This window comes from Condylostylus longicornis, unplaced genomic scaffold (assembly GCF_029603195.1).
Source record: "Condylostylus longicornis isolate FDR11 unplaced genomic scaffold, ASM2960319v2 ptg000077l, whole genome shotgun sequence".
In the NCBI taxonomy this organism is placed as follows: domain Eukaryota; kingdom Metazoa; phylum Arthropoda; class Insecta; order Diptera; family Dolichopodidae; genus Condylostylus; species Condylostylus longicornis.
In genome coordinates this window covers 2,290,765-2,316,487 of record NW_026578045.1, presented here as the reverse complement: position 1 = coordinate 2,316,487, position 25,723 = coordinate 2,290,765, and the positions used below count along the sequence as shown (strand labels likewise).

General features: G+C 22.8%; 1 protein-coding gene across 5 annotated transcripts in view; it reads right to left on the bottom strand.

Annotated features, from left to right (window-relative positions):
* Positions 1-21,638, bottom strand: part of LOC129612903 (uncharacterized transmembrane protein DDB_G0289901) — a 65,902-nt gene extending 44,264 nt beyond the window's left edge. For 2 of the 5 annotated variants that reach the window (XM_055526730.1, XM_055526733.1), the window contains exon 1: positions 3,215-3,382. In XM_055526730.1, the coding sequence (XP_055382705.1) occupies positions 3,215-3,269 (55 nt within the window). In that variant the 5' untranslated portion in view covers positions 3,270-3,382. Of the gene's footprint in view, positions 1-3,214; positions 3,383-9,659; positions 9,703-20,044; positions 20,067-21,616 lie in introns of those variants that run through there. The other 3 variants (XM_055526734.1, XM_055526735.1, XM_055526731.1) reach the window with 3 other exon arrangements.
* Positions 21,639-25,723: the final 4,085 nt, after the last annotated feature.

Sequence of the window (25,723 nt, the reverse complement as noted above, 5' to 3'; positions counted from 1 at the left end):
TACTCTACTGTTATATTCAACCCTAGTGAGAAAAAAACTTATGATTTAAAGTTGTTCAATGCAATTTAGAATTTATTTGAAATTTTATTATGATAAAATAAAAAGTATGTCATTTTAATCTAAGTATAATTCTGGCAACCCTTATGCACATGTATGTTCTGTCATCAAAAATAAGAAAATTGACAGCTGTAAATTGACAATTGACAGCTATAAATTAATCAAATTTGAAAAATATTTTTTGTATATATCAAAATGGTTTGTTGTTTAAAATAAAAAGCAACTAGTCAATTAATGTAACTAAAATAAATTCTTTTAATTCTATACTTACGAAATAATTTATAATATTTATAATTAAAATATATACATTGTACTATAAATAATTTACAATAATTTGCAATTAAAATATTTATAGTAAAATGTACAATTTGTTTTACTTTCATATATAAATAAGTATAGCAACTTCATTAAAAATTTAAATATGCGAATTTAAATTATAAGAATATGAAATTATTTTAGTAAATTAATTCATTTTAATTAATTATTATATAGATAGGATTATAATATGTCAAAACTTCAATTTTTACATTCTCGAATGTTCATTTTTAACATCGTGTTTTATTGTATCAAAAATATATGGTTTTCCCCCCCGAGAAAATATCACATGTATGAATGAAAAATATATAATAAATCATTTACTATAATAATTATTGATTTTAATGTTGATATCATCCAAAATTAATTAATTTTGCAATGACATTTTTGTTTTATAAAAATAATTGATGACAGTATAAGATTAAAATCAAAAATAATTATTTTTTTTATAATTATACATGGAGTCAACACACGTAACAAGACAAGCATATGATATTTTAAAATAATTAAAAAAGCCGTACCTATCTGGAATAATTAAATGTAAATCATTATTAATATTCAAGTTCATATTTATGTACTTATATTTGAAAATAGATGTCACTATAATATTGCGTCAGTAGCAAATGTTATATAGTATCGTTTAAATTACTACCGACAAAATGAAGCAGAAATTAATTTTTAAGAATTTTTCTTTTAAAATTTTACTCATAACTTCCTAGTAATTAGTTCAATTCCTATTTTACGATTGTTTTGCTTAAGCATATGCATGATTTATTTATTTAAAATCATATTTCATAATATTTTAAATGATTTGTCAAATTCATCGGAAAATAAATATAGTCGTATACATAAATAGAAAAAATATTAGCAATTTTTGTTTAAAATTAAAAAAATTAAGTCAATATGAGTAAAATAATTTAAAAATAAACAAAAATAACATCATTATTAAAATATGAAGAAACATAAGTTTTATATACGTATGAGATGCGAATTCAGAAGCGTTCACACATATGTCAGATACAGTAGAACTTCTATATCTCAAACTCTGTAAATATCGAAAAAAAATTCGAGTAAGTGAAATATTCTAGATAGAAAAACTAAAATATATGAAAAAATAATTAAAAATGCTAAAAGTTAAAAGAATACATATACATTCGAGCTAAAACAAAATATGTCTTATGAAGAGTGCGAAATAGGTAGATTTGACTGTAAATATTCTCCAAACTGGCATGCGTATGGTTTATTTGTATTCATATACGTATTGGGTAAGCCTAATCCAATTTAATTAAACTTTGCTTATTATAGTTTTTTATTCTTATAAAATTTAATCTAATATTTTGATTTTCTTAATATTTAGAAAAAAATATATAAAAAAAATATTTTATTCTAAGAAAAATTAAATCTCTAATTTAAAAAATTATGCAAACACACCACAATTGAAATTATTCAAGAAAAATAAATAAAAGGAAAAAAAACAAAAAATGAAAAATTTTACATGGGTTTTATAAAAGTTTTCGATAAACTCCGTATCGAATTACCATAATGTTGTTATTGAATTAGATTTAAAAAGAAATTAAAATTGTTGCTTATGTTTTCTCTTATTTTTTTTTATTAATAAAATAATAAACAATAAGAATTCATTTATAAATTGCATTTTTAAAAAACAATTTTAAAGTTTATTAAAGTTTTGTTATAATTTAATTGTTATTGATTGTAATTTCATAGAATGATTGTGAATTCTTCGTGAGTAACAATATAACGATACACGGAGAGGGAGAGATGGAGAGAAAGGGAAGAAAAGTTGACAATTATAACAATTTATTGAATTTTCTGAAAAATTCTAATAAAGTCAAGATGTCTTCAAGATGACGTGCTTACTGAACAATGAAAATAATTGAAAAAAAATTTATAATTACTCATATTAATTGTTAATATTAATTCTTAATATTGATAATAAAATTGTTTCTTTAGTTTGACGTAAAATGAGAATAATTTTCAATAAAAGACATATTATTCTCTTCTGTATCATTCTCTTCTATATAATTCTTGTTATAAATTTTATTTTTAGTTAGAGATTTATTTACACTTTCTAATTATCTCGTAAATTTTAAGAGTACTATGTCCGAAATTTTAAAATTTCAAGACGATATAGAATTTTATGTAATCTAAATGATTTAGATTTTTCATAATTATCAGTTTTTAATCATTTTGAGCAATAATAATTTGTAGTATAGTTTTTTCATTCAATTTCTGTTATGAAATTATAAATTGCCTAAATTTTTTCTGCCTCTCTTTTAATAACCGAATTTTGACATATACTAGGAACAGATGACTCGAAACAGTAATTGTCAGTAGATATAATACAATTGTATTTGTTCATATTGTTATTTCAAAAATATCAATTTTATGTCATATGCAATTGTTCCCTCAATTTTCACTCTATAATAATTTTATAACTCTCTTGTGTTTCTCTATGAATGTTTGCATTTTTGCAATTGTCCTTCCATTTTTGCTCTATAAATTTTCACACTCTCTTATACTACTTTAGCAATATTTATGACAGTTATTTACTTACAAAATTAACATAATATGCATTTATATTTCAAGAAAATTTTCATAAAATATAAGATTTTCTAAATTACTAACAAAAAATATAACCTTTATGACAGTAACTTTAAAAACAATAATAATGAACAGTTTAATATTTATATACAAGTATTTTAAAACATATACATACATATATCTATAATATTATTTAATATAATAAATTAAAGATAATATAATAAATTAAATTATTTACATTATATTATGTATTATTATTATTTTTTTGTGTTTTTTATACCTCTATGTTGTAGAAGTGGTGCTCTTCGTTGAATAGCTGCATTATTTCTATTCATTTTAAATTAATAAAACGGATTATTAATTTGATTTTCTCTTTCTTTCTTTCTTTCTTAGTTTATATTTAATTACAACTATCATTTAATAAATATTATTATATTTGTAATATAAAGTATATTTGTATATAAATGTATTTTTGGTATAATTTTATTTGTTTCGTTTTTAATTATTATTATAACAGTATTTCTTTTTTTGTTCTTTTATAGTAATGTTCTTGTATAACAATATTTGCGTTTTATTTATTTAATATTTTATATTATATATGTTTTTGATTATGGGCAATGAAAAGTTTATAATTTTTTTGATTTTATTTTTATATTTAATCTCTTGTCCTATATTAATTAATTTTAATATTTTTTATAAATGATTTTAAAATGAAACAGTTTTAAATTTAAATTAGGCCGATTATTAGCCATTTTGTTTTGTTTTCTCTTTTTTTTGTTCTATAATTATTTGATTTTTTTTATATTTAATTCACAGTTGTTTCAATGTAATTGTCATATAAGTTACAAATTATTTATATTTTTCATGTTTTTGATTTTTAATATTTTTTTTTTGTAAATAATTTTTTTTTGTTTTATCACAACATTCACAGTGTTTTATGTAGATTAATTTGTTTATATAATTTTTTTTTTGTATAATTTATTTATTTTATGTCTATTTAATATTTTTTATATTTCACCTTTAATTTATGTGAGTTGGTTTTTTGAGATGAAAATAAAAAAAGTAATCTGAAAATGAATTTTCGTTTTTTATAGAATTTTATGGATTTTGTTATTTTTTTGCCGAAATCTTATTTTGTACTCTCTTTTCTTGTATAATTTTCGTAAAAAATATAATTACAAAAAATAACTAAAAAATATATAGACAAATAATTGAAAATAATAATAAGAGAGGAAAATAATAATAAGATCTGATCATTGGTGCAGTGGTTATGGCACCGGCCCTTTGGGTCTCGGGTTCAAACCCCGGTCAGGTCACTATAAAAATTATATTCAATATTATATAACTTAATATGCAATACTAATAAATATTAAACAAGTAATTTTCAAATATTCATAATATTCGATACTAAAAACTAAGAAAAATAAACAGTAAATATTTAATAACCTCAAATAATTAATATAAATAAAACTACGGCAGGCTAGTCACCTACCTAGCTAACTCTCTATGACTATAGAAACTAGGGCATGATAGATATCATGTACTAGCCCTATACTCCTCCTAGGAGTGAAGAAGGAAAAAAAAATAATAATAAGAGAGGAAAAGAAGGAATATTTGGTATTTGCATACTTTTGGGAAGATACTTTTTGACAGTTTTTTATTATAAAGAAAATAATATATAGATTGTGGTTTTTACTCTTCTTTCCTGTACTTTAAAAATTTTGTGCTCCATTTCAGTAGCTCACAGCGCCAAAAAGTACATTATAAACTTTCATATGCAAAACACATGAAATGTCAAGTTTTCACAAAGTTTACTTTAACGGTACTTTGTACTTAAAGAAAAAATGATACTTAAAATTTTTATTCGACGAAAGTGAATGCAATAATTACAAAAAATAAACGGTTTATCTTATACAGCTACACATCACATATTAGAAATTAAACACATTGTCTCTGTTGTCGTTGTGTTGAAAATTTAAACTTTAATTTTTGACATTTGCAATTTTAACAATACTCTATAATTAAAATTCAGTCAAACTGTCAATGACGACTTTATCATTTCAGATAAAAATGCTTGCTATGACTCAAATTTGCAATATTCTGATTTTTTTCAGTAAAATAAATTAATTTAAATTATTTTAAAAAATAACTTAATATGTCAATTGCCTAAGGAGACATCTATAACACTCAATAAAAAAATACATTAATATGTCTTATGTCATATTTTAAGTCAAAGTGTAAAATTAGAAGAAAAAACGAATTCTTAAGAAATGACTTCATTCAGAATTTTAATATTTTCTTTTACTTTTTTTTAAGAAAACATTACTTATTACACTTTTTATATTATTCACATTGAGTATACACATGAATTTGCCATTAGCATGTCTGCTTCTTGAAAAATGAGATGCATAACAAAGAATTGGCGACAAAATTCATATAAAAGTTCATCTGATACAATTATTTATATTTTAGCAAAAAAAAAAACAAGCCAAACGAAAAAAGAACAGAGATGGAAATTGAGACAGAAAGAGACAAAAAAAAAATAAAAAACATTTCACCACCATAAATAGTATTAAAAAAAAAAATTTAAATAAGGCGAAAATTTATTTAAAGAGTCGTGGAGAACCATGCTTCATTATTCATTTTTATTAAAACCAATAAATTTTATTATTTTTAAAAATATTTTGCTTTCTTTTTATTTTCGTTTTAGTTATTATTAAAATCAACATTGAATTAAAATTAATATACGAATATGCAATCATTTTTACACTCCTACGTTACTACAGGAAAGATGTATGTGTTTTTCCCTGAAGTCATTAATGCATCATATTCAGGTAATTTAATTACGTAATTTCTCTCATTTACTTTTTTATTTGCAAATTTTTTAATCACGATTAATGAATTTTAAAAGCTAATCTAATATTAGTTGGACTAATTCAGCAATTAAAATTATATTGCTGAATAATTCAATTTGACGTTAGATCAGCAATTTTGAGTAATATTAAATCGCTTTGTAAAATAACCAAGATAAGTTACAGATAATTCACCCCATAAGTTACTTTTTTTTAATAAGTTGTAATTGCTGAATTGCATGGTAACAAACTATATCATGAATTGTTGTATCAGCCACACCACGAAATGTTCACAACTTATTTATAAAATTTAATATGAACTTCCTTGATTTGTAGCAAGATCAAAAATTCTCGTTGAAAATTCGGCAAATATTTAGCGCATTTACTCAAAATCCAAAAAGATTTCAAAATAAATTATTGAATATTTTGATTATTTCTTTAATAATACACAATTCAGCAAACCTCAATTATAAGCTGAATTGCATAAAAATAATATTAAATTGTAATTTTTAAAGCTAGAGTATTTTTGAAAGGAGCAAAAGTTCAAAACAATTAAAGTAGCAAATATTTTTCGACTAAAAAATACAAATATTGTTACCGACTACTATATGAAATAATCATCTTGGTAATGCAATCTTTATTTAAATTATTGCAATAACGAATAGGGTCATGACATTTAAATAGCTACTTTATAATTATTTATTAAAATTACTTTGTAAGAAGCAAAGTAAAGCAATAAAAATAATAATTAAAAACGCAATTTCTTTTCTATATACTTTTAATTTTTCATCATAACGTAAATTCTTCTAGAAAATATGGTAAATACAAGTACTTTTTGTATATGCCTAAAGAATTAAGATATTCGAAAACGTTATTCATATTAAATAAACTAGTTAAGAATATCAACAAAAAACTTAGCTATATATACTCTTTATATAGAAGATTCAAATATTTCTTGGATACTATTTAAGCCCACACAAAACTTTAATTTGCAAATAAATAACAAGATTATCATATGAAAACTGAAAACCAAAGAAAAAAGAAACCGAATCGAGCGAAAAAAGTCTTTAAACTCTGAAAATGTGTATAGAAAATCGTCTTAAAATGTTTTAAGAAAAAAAAAAACAAGAACAAAAAAGGTCTTTTACAATATTTTGTAAAGCGAAAGCAAAAAAAAAAAAAAAAATTACGCAGAAACAGAACAGAACAGAAAAAAATTAATCTATAAAATTTAAAATATGGGATCGCACGTAATCAGAAAAAGATTCCAATCCCAAGTCAACGTTCAAGTTTATTTCCGGTTAATTAATGTACAAAATTAAGCATTTAATTTAAAACTATTTTTTTAAAAAGTTGTCAATTTTATTAAATAGAAAATTAAAAAATAATAAAATAAAATTTACAGTTAATTATAGGATATAAAATTTTTTTCTGTTATTTTGAGTACAAGAGCATTTAAATAATTTTTTTACCGTTATAAGATTTTAGATATTTATTTATCTTCCAATTAGTCAATTAGTAGCTTACAATTGTCAACGTTAAATATAGAGTAAATTCGTTTTGACTTTTTACCATAGACGAATTGACGCTTGAACTACGTTTTATACTTATTTAATAATAATTAAGATATGGGTTCGTTGAGTAATTAGTTTCTCGTTTAAATTACGCCTCAACTACTCTTTTATATTTAATAATATTTGAAATCAGGAAACATTTTAAAGTTCGCCATTTGGCGCCTTTAGAATGTTTTTATGAGAAATTTCTTGTTCATATTGACAATCTTGGGTTGACTGCAGCTGTAGAAAAAAGTGTAAAAAGTGACGTTTCGACAAATTCGATTATTCGAATTTTCGTCCTGCACCGTAGCTATAGCCAACATTTACAATAAATTATATTGCAAAATTAAATGGTGGCAACATTTATTTAACTAAAAATATAATATTTATTTACATTATAAAAATTCTTAAAGCCATCTACCGGAATAAAGTTTTACAACTGTTTCTCAATTATCCGGCTAGAAATAATAAAATTGTTGTCATATCATTTGATTAAGCAATTAACATCGAATTTCTTTAGTTTGTAAGCTAATTTGTAAGTTAGAAATTAAAAGAAGGGTATTGCTACACACTTTATACAAACACGATTAACACACATATTTAAGTATATATATATTAATATTACTACATTTTATCTGAGTACTATAGCTATCGTCTTACAGAGTGTTTAAACATCAAGAGATAACCGTAATTATCTTCATATTTAATACTCATTTCCTCAATAAAAATATATAAATATATGTAAATCAATTTGATTGCAAAGTAAATACATGTGCGTGCACATGTACATTCATATATTTGTCAAGAAAAAAATATACGTGTAATTCTGTAAAAATTCTTTTCTCACGCATTTATGCAAAAATATGCAAATGTATATGCATGTCCACTTTTAACATACATTATTACTTAATTACTATTAAATACACTCAATAGGTCTACAGATCGTATATGTATACGATATTAGCATAGTATATTATCAATTAACATGCAATACGTACCGTTAATCGCAATTCAATTTTCTTTATTATATTGCCATAAGTAGACAAATTATTTATTATACCAATACACACAATAAATGTAATAGTATATATTGAAGAAAAACGAAATTATTAAGGAACGATGGGGAAGAGAGAAGAAGAAAAAACATTCATTTTTGTTTTCAATTTGAAAAATAGTTTCTTCTTCTCGTTTGACATTATTAATTAAGATTAAAATCCCGAAATTAATTAAAACTTAAGGTTTTTATTTTCTATTTGAGTATAAAACCGGTGAGGGAAAAGAAGTAGCAAAAATGACGTTATTATAGCGATAATAGAACAAAGACGATAAGAGAAAAGTTGCTCGATAGAAAAGAAAAAATTAAATTGTGGTTTTGTTTTTTTTTTACAACTTTTCAAATAAATAAATTGAGAAAGTAATTATTAATGATTTGTTTTGTCGATTTGTGACAGACTTTCGTCCATTTGTTTAAAAAAAAAAATAAATAAAATAAATGTTTGTAAAACTAAAACGACAATACTGGAAGCGCTCTTCTGACTGCGATTTATTATACACGAATATGGGAAATCGGGTTGCGGTATAAGATAAATTTAATAATTGCGTAAAAGCTAACTTGGTACTTTTTCTCACACTTTCATATTTTCTGTATCTTCATACCTTTTTATACTCTCTTACTATTATATGTTAATTTTGCTATAGTGCGTAAAACACATACGGAGTAATTTGGAGAGAAGTTTACTAATTACTACCACCTTGACGAATATGTTAAAAAATTTCACCTCATAGCGCGGGTTAAAGGTTAAGACCGTTCTCTTTTTCTCTATTCTAATTTTCTATTTACAAATTACTTATCTATACAAAATTTTACTGCTATTTAAGAAATCCGTTATCTCTCATTCGAAATTAAAACAATATTAGATTTTTATATATATGTACATATATAGCTACATCATATACATCATACAATAGAATCACTTTATAAATTTCCTTTCAATAATTTCATTTAATCACAACTCTCATTCACATTATATAGAGTATAAATATTTTATAACACTTTCAAATAATTCTTCAATTAATACGCAATCATTCATTCAATAAATAATTATCATTTATAATAATCATTATCTTTTATAAAATTAACTAATTTTTGATTTTATTTAATACTTATATACAATATACATTCGTTGGCAACTGTTATACATTTTATAAAATCATTCTTTAATTCATATGTGTATATATGAATATGTGAATAGTTTTATATTTGATAACATTATAGTTAAAAAAAAAAATATTTTATTTTCTTACTCATTTCACTTACTAATTATCTCACATTCATTTCTGTTCATTGAATTTCTTGCGTCATTTTACATTGTATCGCATTTTATATCTTTTATATTTAAATATATATTTTTTAATATATAAGTATATTTACCTAAAAGAGATAATTATAAATAAAATTTTATTAATTATTTAAATTATAAAAATCGAATTTAATAATATATTTAAAAAATAAATTTATTTTGCGAAAAAAGAAGTATTAAATCGTTTGTAATTTAATATTGACGAATCAATTTGGAAAATAACAAGTACTTATATAATTATAATAATATTTCTTAAACTCATTTGTTTGTCATTGTTGACAATTAAGTGTCAAACAAGGAATATGAGAAATCCACACATCACTTGTCATTTCAATAATTGTCACACATATTTGTCTAAACCGTGATGGTGAAAGTTTTCATCAATAATAATTTAAATACCGCAACGTATTACAGCATTTTATATCGCCTTGGTATCTTAGTACTATGCAGTGTGTTATAAATAGATACCATTTTTTAAACTAAATCGCATTTAGATATAATTTTTCCATATATTTTCTTTGTAGACGCGTGAAAAGTTCGATATTCAGTATCCTAATCTTGATGAGATTTTATGGATTATGTTACGAATTAAATAGTGTTAAATTTTAGCTTTATAATTTTAAGCAAAGGCTGTGTTAATACTTGTATTTCATCACGATTCAGTTCTACTCAGCTTAAAAATGTGTGTATATGATAATAGCCATTACTAATACTCTAAAACAATTTTTAAATCGAATTCATCTTAGACACGAACAGCTGAAATGAATCATAAACATAATTTTTTAATTGGAATCAAAAAACCACTACATTAATGGAACTAAAGGTAAGTCTGTTATGTTGAAAATGTTAAATTTAACATTATGTGTAAGATTCTCATTATTAAATTTAATCAATACATCTTAATTTTTAAATTAAATCAATTATGAATATCTTACTAAAAGTGTTCACGATTTCACATCACACTATACTCTCATACAATCATACTCGTAACTACACTATTGTGACATGAATCTTAATTATCAAATCACACAATTTTAATTAGTACAACAATAACAAATAGTTGAATAAAAAATATTATTAAGTTTTTCTCGAACTTGTCAATATTTATCGAGAAAAAAGAGTAACTATTATTTTAATAAATTTATAATTTTTACTATCATTCTATAGAGACAAAAAAAAATTTCAATAAATTCAATTATCAAATGGATTTATTATTGTTTTCTTCTACTTTTTTTGCTTGCGAACGTTCTCTCTCTCTCCATTTTTTTTTGTCGTGCAGAAAAATTTTAATATTATATTGAATTATACTCAGAATATAACAGAAAATAATATTGATTGACTTTGATTGACATCTTAAAATATAAAATATCATTTTTTTTTTTTTGTTCCGCATAACAAAATGAAAAAAAAGCACCGAAAAGCTGAGAATAAAAATAAATAGATAGAACAAAAAAAAATGTGAGTTGCAAACTTATAATTTTTTTTTATCACATTTGCACGTCCAATACACATAAATGTATACATACAACAAAAAATCTGATGTGATCAGCCCATAACCGACCGCATTGTGTATTGTCTAGTTAAATGAAAGTGTTACAGAATATTATAAAAATGTCTGTTAAATACTTCTTTCCAATTTTTAGGACATTAGTAAGCTTATAGTTAACATACTTAGAAAAATGTAAATTTGGCTTTTAGTAGAGTTTCGCTTTGTGCTACCCGAATTCCCTGAAATGCTCGCCAGTTAGTTTCGGTAACAACCAGAACTCAAATATCAAATTTCAAGAAATTCCATCAATTTGTTCTGTGGATATGGTGAAAAATGTAAAATCGGCCCGCAAATCAGTTCTCGAGCCCTGATCTTTCCAAAAAATTTATATGTTCATTGGTTTAATACGAGGAGTTCATATATTAAATTTCAATGAAATCGGTTGATTATTTCTCTTTATATACACAAAAATGTATATTTGGCCCGTAGTAAACGTCTAGTTGCCGATGCCTGATTTCTTCCAAAACATACGAATTTTTGCGGACGGTCGAGCTGAGCTTATATATAAAATTTCAAGTAAATCGGTTGAATATTTTCTTCAAAATGTTCAAAAATGTAAAACAGGCCCGCTAAAAAGTGCAGTTCCCGAGGCCTGATATATACCAAAAGTTGATCGATCCGTGCCATGGTGGAAACAAACTTACATATAAAATTTCATCAAAATCGGTTCAGCCGAACTTGAGATACACGCGTACACACACAGACCGACAGACCGACAGACGGACAGACCGACAGACCGACAGGTTGCTAAAAATAGTTTATTTACACTTCCCTACTATGGAGAAGTACGTTCCCACCGAAAACTCGATATGCAAAATTTGTTGCCATCACATAACCTACCTATTGTTTACACAATACGGTCGGTAACAATTATATATTCACATACAAATGCATGTACATTGCAATTTTATTAATCGCCATTCAATTAATGTTTGCACACTTTAAATTTTAATATAATTTTTTAAAAAGTCATTTTATATAGATATAAACATGTAATCCCGTAAAAACATAAATTTTTCACTTAAATATGTCGACATGTACTCTTTCTATAATGGTTATAGAAAAAGTACACACATGTTGTGCACATTAACTGGTGACAAAATAAAACATAAAATTGATTTATGAAAAACTGTACTATAATATTATATTAAATGAGCAATTATAACAAAATATATTGTGATTTTATTTTACCCTCACATAATTATTATTACAAAATATGTATATTAAAATAGATGGCGTCTATAATACAAAATCACATACATAATTTAAATTTAACAAACATAGTTTATGTATAACACTTTTAAACTAGAAAAAGAAAAAAAAAACAAGCAAGAACAGGAGAAATTTCACAATAAAAAAAACCCTCATTTTCAAAATGTTCCTTGATTTATAATTTACTTTAATATTTTACTTGTAGCTTATTTCACTCATTTCAAAATTATTCCTCTTTCTCAATTATTAATAGTTTAAATCACTTTTTTAGTCAATCTCACATTCATTTTCATTTCATTTACACATTTTCATATTCTCAAAGACAAAAAAAAATTTACTTTGTCTCTCATTTTAAAAATGTCTCAATTCATAATTTGGTTTTGACACATCAAATAATTTAAATATCGGTTTCAAGAGTTCCGTATAGCAAATAATCATTATTCAAATTTTGTAATATTTTGCATTAAACATCACAGATATTTATCAGTAAAAACATGCTGAGCAAATAATAAAAAAAAATCTAACTTGTCACAATTTATAGTGCAGAGTATCAAATTCGAAATTCTGCATAAACAGTACGTACGATACAAACAGATGTTAATGCTAAGAAAATTTTCTTTCATTTACCGTAAAATTGTCAATATATCACTTAATACATTCTTCCATGTACCATCATCAATATAGTAATTTTAAATATTAAAATTTGTTAACTACTCATTTTTGTTATTAAAATACAAAAATATTCTAATTAAAAGTTTTTACATAACAATTAATTCATATACCGTAAATAATTAACCATAAAAAATTTTTTTCTCATGTGTATATAAATATTCACTTGTTTGTTTGTACGTTATGTATAATTACTTTTTAATGCTTTATTTAAAATTAAATTTAAATATACACGTACACGTGTTAAAATTTTCCGTTCTGTTTTTTTAATTTTTTTTATTTTTTACGATTAAAACCTTGTGCCTTCATTTGTCAGCATTTTAAGATTTAGAAAAAAAAATTATGCACTTGTTGTATATTTGTTATTTTACATTTGTTATTTTACAAATAAAAAACAACAAAATTACCATTTTGAAAAAAAAAAATATGCATAAAATGAAAAAGAGAGAATTTTTTTTCCTATGAATTCTAAAATATTAACGAAAGAACAAACAATTTGCATACATGATTGAAATAAAAAAGAAACTCTACTGATTTTTAAATGATTTCGTTGGAAAATTTTATAATTACCTATGTAGGAAAGTAAGTACATTGCAATACAAAAGTATTTATTGAGTTATACATAAATATGAATAAAAGCGACACCCTTATTAATTATGAAAAACAAAAATTTTGAAATAATTGTACTAATAATTTTATATTTGCAATTTTGCAGAATTGTACATATTGACGTATTAAACCAACAAAAATTTAGTAAAAAAACTGCGGAAGGCTGGTCATTGCTTGCAGTTAATTCAATGGCTTGTCAAGGTGAATTCAAAACTGAGCTCTGAAAAATTCAAGTAGAAACCCCTAATGCTCAAATAGAGTAAGGCAATTATAATATTAAAATATTAATTGAATTATAAATTAACTATAAATTACAAAAATTTCTAACATGTTACAAAACAAGTAAGTATAGTACTATCAAATAAAAGTAAAACACATTAAAAATGTCAAAGTTCTCCAAATAATTCCAATCACTTGAATAACGTAAGAAAAATACAGTAAAGTAAATTATCAAAACATTACGTAACGTTTACACTTTTCCATCAAACTCTTTGAGTCATTTTTCTCTTCATTATTTCTCTCCAATTCTCATTTACAAGAGAACAACAATGACGTTAAAGTTTGAAAGTAACAAAGTACTTACACCAACTGCATTTTTAATGTAGCAACAAAACATAATTTTTATTTGCCCTTCATGACAACACAATGGCATAACACAATTATTGCGAATATCTTATATAAATATTCACAATTGTTATATAGATATTCACAATATTATATTGACGTATACTGTTTGACATAATAATTTTAATAGATTTTAAAAGTTTGAAAATACTTATCGCATTCATTTTTATTTAATAAATCATTTAACAAATTATCAATTAATTTTGCATTTATCTGGTATATTTAATTTTATTTTGAATTCTTCTATTGCTATTGTTCTTCATAATATATTCTAATATAAGTATATTAAAAAAGTATAACATTATAATCGTATGACTGAATAAAGAAGGAACAAAAAATAAAAATTGTAGCGTCACTCCCACAATTCAATTATTTCACGATTCACTGTTATTTTTAATATGGCAATATGAAAAAATAAATCAAGAAATCCAAAAAAAAATAATACAAAAAAAAACATGTAATATTTTTTTAATCGCATTAAATAACAACTGATTAAACATTGCATAAAAATTGATTTAGTAGGGTGGTCGATATTTAAAAAGAAGATTTGATGATTTGATATTATGACAGCTGAATATGTTTTTTAAAATGACAACTTATAATATCAAACTACGTACATATACATACATATAAAACTTGAAAAGACTATTCAGATAAACTGGTAGCAATATAGATATCTGATGCGTTAAGAGGTTATTAATTCAATAGCGGTGTCTCTTCTTAGTGTGAACAGCATTTTAATAAACTTCTACTTTTGCCATTGTGTAAATAAAAAAAAATAGTTGGAAAATAATATTATTGTGAAGTCATATTCCGATAGATGGCTCTTTTATATGTATATTTTTAATGAACATAAATGTCAAATCTTTGATAAATATTTGAAATTTTTGGGTTAATATCGACTCGTTCAATTATAATCAAATTTTACCATTCAATAAGTCATTAAAAAGCAAAAAAAGATCAATAATGGACCATAATTTTTCATCAAATTAAGATTTCATAAGAAAAATATGCAAATTTTAAAATTATTTATAAATATTTAAAATATTTTTATAATACTTTAAAAGCATAATATTTTTTTATAAAAAAATATTCTTCTTAACTTCTGATTGTATAGAAATTTTACTGGTATTTGTTAGGTAATTCAATTTATTTATAATTAAGGCTGCAAAATATTTAAAATAATGCTAAGGATTTAGCATTTAAAACTCTTATAGGATTTAGCAAAAAATTGGCTTAAATTAAGCAATTGGAGAATTCAATTCTAAAGAATGGAGTTGTACTGAATGAATATTATATAATAATTAAAAATCGAAGCATTCATTAAAGATTGCTTCGACTTGTATTCAACAAATCCTTGTATAGCACTTCAGATTCGAAATTACCTCATCTCTCTCGTCGGATTTTAATTGAAAATTTATCGTTGCTGCAATTGAAAACTCGAATTCCAATTCGGTATATTGAGGCTACTAGAGCAAAATGAATTATAAATTTTGTATTTAAGGAATTTGATCAACTTTTCACCTAAATTTAAAAATATTTCAGTTCTAACTTCCAATCAAATTTAGACTATTAAAACCCAATTTAGTATTTTCTAAAGAAAGTACGAAAATGAAAAATATGTACTTTATTATTGTACTTAATTTCTTAAAAGTTCAACTTTTTATTATATAATCTTTCCTTACTGTATACAAATATATGTAAAAGGTATAATCAAGCAGACAACAATGTAAACACATAATTACATAATTAGTGGGTATTTAGTATGGAAATTATAAATATAGAAAAAGGTTGAAATTTTCCATTTAAACTGAATTATTCAAGAAAATTTATAATTTTGTATGGTTCATTAACATTTATGCAAACAAAATGTAGGTACACGAGCATAGAATATTTAATAAAAATTTGTTATATAAGAATAGTATATAGTTATTATAACGGACTAAATAAAATTTACAAGAATATTGTAAAAAGAAATTAAATGGCACAAATAAATTATTATAAAAATTGAATAAACTTTAAATAAAATTATTAAATTTAATATATTATATTAAATATTAAAAGTATGGTGACAGAAAATTACTCAGACCCGAATTAGATTTTGACAGCACTTAGTAACAATTTATTGTAAACACCACCCTTCGATTTAAAAAAGAATTTTGACAATTTTTTGTTTTTATATTATTCACTCATCTCTTAAAATATACTCAAATAAGAAAAACGTCTGAAAATACGTTTAAAATTTCTCAATTCTCTATTCACATGTTATACTCATATTTTTATAATATGTAGATTGAACAGTAGGTGCTATAAGTAACATGCACATGTATAAATGCAAATTTAATTTGATTAAAAAAATTTTGTATTGAATTAAATTTTGAATTGCAAATTTTGTTTTTTTTTTTTAAATACGTTTTTTATTACAACAATGTTTATAGTTTTTTTTTATAAATAAATTATTTAAATAATAATTTATTATTAATAGTATGTTAATATGTAATTATTGTAATTTTATACAATATACTTTTAAATGCTATATTGTATTCATTATCAGTGGTTTCCTAACAACTGGTGGTGAATCCAATATAAGAGTGCAAATTGAATATTTAACACAGATCTGCAGTATACATCTGATTTATAGTAATATTGTTTAAAAAATGGTTATGAGAATTGGTTAAAATTAGTCTGCGAAAAATCGATCATAAGAAACATCTGCATTTATTCAGATATTGAATCGACCATGAGAAACTTAGCCATTTCTGAAATATGAGAGTAATTAGTGACATCATCATAACACATTTATTTTCTTTAAACACTTTTTATTGAAACTATGAAATTGAATTAAACAAGTGAAATTCAGAATATTTTTAGGGCTTGTATAATCGAGTATTCATTAAATGTATATGCACAGTTCTTGTTTCACGCTTCAAACATGCTCTCTCGTATAAAAATAAAATTTATTTGTAAGAGAGAGAGACATGGTGCGAGAAGCACAAAGTAAATGATGTGCATACACGTGTAAATAGCCCCGATTTCGTTTCGAATTATTTTAATTTTTTTTTAATCGATTTGATTCCACTTCATTTCCTAAAATAATTTACAAGTGACTATAATTCGATTCTATTTCCACTTTTAATTAACTGTCTCTAATATTTTATTATACCAAATCCCGAAACTAAATAGTTTAAATATTATATAGCTTATGCAAATGAATATAATTCATTATTATACAAAATTATTTAAAATTTTATATACAAATTGTATTTAAAGAGAGAAAATAAAAAAAATATTATAAACAGCAATTGAACCACAATTGTTATTTTATTCTATAGGTACATTTGAATAATTAAAATGCTAGAATAAAATGCAAAAAAAAAAATAAACAAATTATAGGGACAAAAATGCATAATTAATTTAATTAAACCAATTAAAAATTGTACTGACTGATTTAATAGGTTATTCATTAAAAAAAATTCTTGTGTAGTAGTGAATTTAGTCCTCGACTTACAATAGATTGAAAAATTGAAAATATTTTTTTTTTCTCTTTGTAATTTAATTCAAAGAAAATTTCGAAAAAAAAAGTCAACCATACATAATTATGAAAATATTTTAATAAAAAATTTCATTTGAATTAAATTTGGAATAAAATTGCAAAAAAAATTTAATCCGAAATTACGATACTTATGTTTACGCATAAATTTTGAAAAGAGGAGGTAATATAAAAATTATTTCTCTCGCTTAAAAGAGAGTATTTTTAATTTATGAGCCTCTGGTTTGTAATATTTTAACGAGATGCCAGTACCATTGTTTATCGCCAGATGGTCACTTATAACAAGCGCTCAACATGAAAAATAAAGCGTAAAAATTAAAAGGAATAAAACTAGCAAATTAATTGTAAGATATACACTAATAAACAATTTGGCCTAAAGCTTTGTACATGCTACATACACACAAGCCAGATTTGAATGCGTAAACACGAACCGCAATACAAATTAAATTAAGTATGGCACTTTTTATTAAGACAATTTATGAATTCTGAAAAATGAAACTGATTACTTAAAGCTCTTTTCATAAATTGTTCTGTCAATGCTGAGTTGTCAAAGTAGTATTACCGAGTTTTGGAATGCAATTAAAATTTGATCGTTTGCAATTAAATTTCATTATTTATTTGTCAAAAGTGAATAAAAAATATTCCTCTTTTAAATCACTTTAAAACAAATTCATGAAAATGACATTAAGTACAACATACTTTTAAAGAATACAATGTTAATTCAGCACATTTTATTTATTATGTAAAAATGTTTTTGATTTAAATTCTTAAAATTAAAAAAAATATTAATAAAATTAATTGTAATTCAATTCTTGCTCGCAAAAAACAAAAAAAAACAAATCCAATTAATTTAAATAATATTATAAAAATCAAAAATTCAAAAATGACAAGAAACGTGACAATGTTAATTCTTTAAAATATTTATATTATAAATTTTTATTATAAAAATCAGAATATAAAAAAAAAACAATTTTTTAATATTTTTACTTTTTATTACAATGCAATCAACCGTAATAAACAAAATTAAATATTAAAATTTTATTTGGATAACATTGTAAATATTAAGTGATTGAATTATTTTTTAAATAAATTTACGATATAAGGATTTTAAATTTATTACTTGAAAATGGAAAAAGTCCAATAAAAAGTAACACTGTAATTAAAAATTAATATATTCTTTCAGTTTTATGCAAATAAAATGAATTTTAAATTTGCAAATACTTATAAAAATATTTTTACTTTTTATGTTTTAGCAACAATTCAACTTCATAAGCTTGGCAAATCAAATTTGTTCCTGTTCTTCTGCATAGTCACAGAGGTCTACTCTAAAGCTGTTATGGCAAAAGCAATTGAAAATTCCAAGTTGTTTTGATCAATCACTTAATGAATGCAGCCGGAACTTGTTTCAAGAAGCGATATTTATATCGTCAGAATACCCCTATTTGCGAATTTGCCGATTATCTGGGGGGGTACCAACTATGAAGAAATATTTCTATACGTAAGTATATTACGTAAAAACTATTACATTATTTCCTATAATAAAATGTGGGAAAAACATCGTTTTTTAACCAATTTGCAACATTACCTTAAAATAAAACTAATTTTATGAGGTGAAATTTACAGATTATCAAATATTTTGCTCAATTTGAAATATGATTGTTGCAACATAACCTCAAAACGGAATGCGTGAAATACGCAATGCAAATTTATTGTCCAATTAACATACTTATAGCAATTTAAAGGAACTTAATCGAAAAAGCAGCCTAATCGAAAACTAAACCGAACAAATTCATACTGACAACTGAATTAGTTAAAATTTTTCAATTTTTATGTGCGATTACAACTGATTACATTCTAATTTGACAAATGACATTTTCGAATTACAAACTTGTCACCCTTTTTTTTTGCTCAAAATTTTAAAGTCTTAATTTTATTGCCTCATAACAAATTTATAACTTGAGCTGAAATCACTAATTAATTTTCCAATTTTTTCAATCATAAAAAACAAACCAGACATTTTTACAATCAAAATTCCAAACCATGATCAAATCTAATAAAATTCAATTTACAAATTACTTTTCGTTAATGTAAACGCAAAAAAAATAAAATAAGTTCTGCACCACACTTACATATTTAATTTTTATTAATTAATTTTATTTGAAATAGAAAAAAAATAAAATCAGAGAATAAAAACAATTTTGCAAATTAATTCAATCGACTTATAAATAAAAATGAAATTTGTAAAAAAAAATACAAGTTTAATACAATTAATTACAAAAAATTTAATTTAATACAAAACTATAAACTAAAATAAAAAAATATTCTTCACTTTATTTTATTGGGACTTAAAGAAATAATGAAAAAAAAATAAACATAAAATCAACTATCAAATCAACCAATAAGTATTAATTGAACCGGTTTATTTATTTCTCTTCTCTCTTAACACAATGTATTGTAGTGGATTATAGTGCAGGAGCCCAAGAGAAAGGAGAAAGAATTTTTAATATCTTTTTCGTATTATTTACATTGATTATAGGTTAGAGTAGTGCTGTCGTTTTTTGTTGCATTTGCATATTTGTAATTTTTAACATTTTTGTAATAAATAATGAAAAATCCTTCAAACAATTGCAGAATAGGTCAGAGGAACCAGTCAAGGGTGAAGAATTAAAAAATTTTGCTTTTTGAATTAGAGCCGGGCCAATGACCTACCGCTTTCTTTATGGACGACTTAAACAATGACCTACAGAATATATGAAAGGAATAACCAAAAAATTTGCTCTGCACATTGGTTTCTACAGTAGTCGTCACGATTTTCCATGTATTAAATAATACAATTTATCAAATCTAAATACATTTGATCGATTAGATCTTCTTTGAAACACACAATCATTACATTGGACATAATGTTGTAGGATTTTGTCATTATAACTTAATTTTATCTATATACAAACGAACAATAAGAACGTGTAGTTGTTTTTATATTTTTTTATAAAACTGCAGAGGAGTTAAAAATTGATTTAAAGTTACAAATCGTAATATCCATAAAAATGTAGCGCAAATGTAGCGTGTGTAGTGGTAGACATTATTATGTCACGTTAACTTGTTTCTGATATCTAAATTCTTAATAAATACATTAGCTCATCATATTAAAAGACGCGTGGTTAATAATATATACCGATAGCCGTCTCTTCGGCAGAATAGTCTTTCTTAAATCGACATATTATTATATATAACAAAAAAAATCTACTGCATTATAACTGTATTTATTGCAATTTCAACTTCCATTTTACTGCAACACAATATTGTAAAACGACAACACTATGTTAGAGCCTGCCGGTACATTAAAAAGTGTAATGCACACATTCAATTAAACTAGTTTTTCTTCTTTAAATCGTTTTTTATAACAAAATAAAAACTGAAACACAAAATTTTTGCTAATACACATATTCTGTTTTCCTCTCTTTCTCTTTTTTTATTTATTTTTATTATTATTATTTTGTTTTAATTTCATTTTTATTAGCATTTAACATGCAAAGAGATAAAAAATGAAAAAAAAAAAGTTATTAACTTTTTTAAATTGATTTTTATTCAAACATATCTTGTCAGTCACTATATAATAAAAAAAATATTAAATTGAAATTCTAAACTTTTTTTTTTCATTATATATTTATTATGAATTATTATTTTTAAGAAATGCTTACATTATTTTTAAAAATGAATACATTTATAGATGCCATTTATATATTTTTTTTATTTATTCTTTAATAGCTAGTTAGTAGTTTGTTAGCAGCTATCAAATTAATTTCAAACAAGTTATATATAGTCAACTAGTTGTAGCATGCAATATTAAAATAATAAATTTGTCATAAGCATAATGTGAAAAATTTTGTCACAATAATATTTCTATCTATAAATATTTTTAAAATTATTCATTTATTAGAAATTATAGAAGAAATAATTTATTGTATTGAAGCGAAGATAGCATAATAATGTAAATTATGTTGATCGAACATGTTTGAAACGAATTCTATAAACACACTTAATTGAATTCGAACGCAATAGTTTTTATAACTATTGAAAATAATAGAAAAAAGAAGAAGCTATTATGTTTATTTCCAAACAAGAAAATATTTCAATTATAAATTGAAAAAGTATTAAAATGAAATATTAAATTAATATAGTTCGAACATGTTCGAAACGATTTCTTAAAAACACTTTTGCAATATGAATTTTTAGTCAAAAATGAAAAAATATAAAAAAATTATTTGAACATTAACCATAATTTATGGCAATGACATTTATTTTTTTAACCTTTTATATTAAAAATGGCGTTTTTTTTTTTCAATTTATTTTTATATTGTTCCTAACAATTATACGCAATTTTTCTTAATAATTAATAAATTATTTAAGACATATAAGGTAATTAAATGATTTAGAGTAATAAAAATTTAAATTAAAAAAAAACTAGCAAAAAAATATTAAGTTTTTTTTTTTTTTTTAAATTATTAATAGTCAGTCACTTTGCTGTTAATTACTTATTCCATTATGGAATTAAACTAAAATTTTGTGATAAGAATAATATTATTTAAACTTTGGACATGTAATATTAACTTTAGAATAATTTAATTGCTAACAATTTCCATATTTATGTTTGTTAACATACATTAGCTGTTAAGCTTTGACATAAAAAAAACTAATTGATCGTATGATGTTGTAAGAAATAAAACAGTTCAAAAAGATCATCTTTACATTAAACTTTTTTAGAATTTGCAATGCAAAACATTATTGAATTTTAATTACATTTTACTGTTTTTTGTTATTTTATTAAAGTTTTAAAAAATATTAATTTTTTTTTGTTCGCATTAATATGCAGCATACGCAGTAAAAAAATTAAATCCTCGTCATAAAGATCATAAATCTTATATTCAATTAGGTAATGTTATAGAATTTTAACAAAATTATTATGTAATTTTCAATTAATTATTCGTAACATGTTTGATCAATTTCAAAATGTTTAATTATTTTCGAATGTTTGATCAGTTTAAACATGTTTCATAACTTGCAACATGTTTGATTGTTTTAAATACTTCCAACATGTTTGATTATATTAAATACTTCGATTAATTAATTTTGATTACAATAAAATGAAATGAGAATCAAGATTCTATATTAATTTTCACAATTTCAAAATATCCGTAACTCCTTTCATACATAATAGATGTCTCTATCAAGTCAATTTAACATTACAATTAAAACATTTATTTTATTTCAAAAGATTAAAGTGATATAGAAAGTTTATTCATTTTCACTATAATTTATATAAATATTAAGTAGAAAATATATATTTATACACAGACATATAGTTAGAGCTGGATTTCAAATGTACTTAATCATATTTTTTTTAACCATTTTTAATAGTTTTACAAGCAAATTCAATTAGAAGAAAAAAAACCGTTTCTCATATTTGTTTTTCTTATTTTCGCATTTTTCTACTGAAATTAACGCACGCATAACTTCGTTTTTTTTTTTCAATTTAACATTTATTTAACATAATACATAAATTCATACATAATTATTCATACAAAATTCATTCACTTTCTTTTGTTTTTTATTTCACTTATGTATTTGTTGTAAAAGCGTATAAAACTAAAAGTTAAAAAAAAACAATGAAGAAAAAAAAGAAGATTCACACGAATATTAAAAAGGAAAATAAGTAATTCCAGAAAATGAAAATTGCAAAAAAAAAAAAATAGAAAATATCAATTTTAACACTTTCATAAATGAATAAACGAACACACACATTTGACGTACAAATTCTTTCTCACATCATTGAAATTTGAACGTAAAGTGAAATCAAACAAAATGTTGAATGTATAAAGTAAACGTGCGATAATAATCAAATCAAACATTAAATATTTGTACGTTTTTCTTTTAAACTCACAATAATCATTGAACAACGGAAAATAAATACAAAAATATTAGAAAGAGTAATAAAATAATGAAATATTTGCATACACGTACACACATTGTATGTACACATTTACATTATTTAGTTATATTGCAATATAAAAACTGTAAATATTAAAATAGCGGAAAATCTACTAAAATTATATTATAATTTTACAGTTTATAATCATAATTAATTATAGTTTAACTATATTTTATAATAATTAAGCATAAAAATAGTTATAAATTAATTAAATGATATCGTAAAATGCATAAATAAATGCAAATTTTTCGATAATAAAATAAAAATAAATTAAATTATTTAAAGTAATTTGAAGTTATAATAAGTTAATTATGAAATTATTATAATTTTTTAATTATTGAATTTTAAATGACGGTAAATTTTTAAATAAATTACGACTTTCAAATCTAATAATTGAAATTTCGATGACGTTGTTTGTTTCAATGCGATAAAGACCAGGTCTACACCTCTTTTACACTTCTCGAATTTCATATTTCAGTAAAAATTCTATTATAAAAAATGTCTTTTTTTTTCTTTCCCTCCTGCTACTTTTGACTCAATTTTTTTTCAGAAAGAACCTGAAATAAAACTGAAAAGAAAAATATAGCGGCGTCTATTTGAAAAGTTTGAATTCCTTTCAAAGGGTATCATTCATTTTGCTTATTGAACATATATTTCTCTATGTTATAAAAATTTAATTGAACACAATTCAATTGAAAATCAACGACAACTCGGCAAATATAATCATAATTGTGATTTAATTTTTAGTGACTAGTGCTATGATAGATAAACGCATTCGAGATTTTTAATATTTTTCTTGACAAATAATAAAAGTCCTCAAATATTCATTATTTAGAGCAATATAACCTTAAAAACAAAGAAAATACTACTTAAAACTTTAATTCAAAAATCAAAATACTGTAAAATTCATTTCAATTACAGTAATGTCAATTAAAAAGTTTCACATAGATGTCAAAATACAAAATGTCAAGTTTTATACAAAAAAACACAAATACAAATGGAATTAAATTTTTCAATTTAAACAAAATTACTTAATAATAAATTTATTAAATTATTTATTGTTATTAAATTAAAACAAAAGAAATCATTAATATTATTGAAAATAATTAATTGAACTTAATGTGAATATTAAATTTCTCCAAAAATTAATAAAATCCTTGTTCTTAATTTATAAAACATGCATGCTATTTCATATACTCATATGTATGCCAAATTAACCCACACTTACATAATTATATTTTTAATAATCTATATACATATATGGATGTTTCTGTATGTGAAACTCTTGTCCATATTTTCATACATAATTAATACCTACATGAATGCTTAAAGAGGAAATTAACCTCAAAAAATGGAAAAATTAATTTTAAATTCTCATAAAAAACGATATTTAACATTTTGATACAAGAAATGATATACGATTTGTATTTATGTATATATTACGTATATATGCACGTGTATGTACAAGAGAATGTAAAATATACCCAAAAGGTAAACATATTAAAATCATTTATAAAGTCATAATATTTAAAAATTTACAATTTATTTATTTTGTACTCCCAAAAAATAAAAAAGCCAATAAGAAAAAGAAAGAAAATCGATTTAAATAAATTTAACATAATAAACGCAAAAGAGCACATCACTTACACAATATACATTGTACATGTTTATATATATACATACCATACATATGCACAATAATGATAACATTATGATGATGTTACTATTCATGTACGTAATTCCATGTTTATATACACAATAATGTGAAAAATATACTTAAGTGCTAATTACTTTTGTATCTCTGAGCCAATTCTGTCTG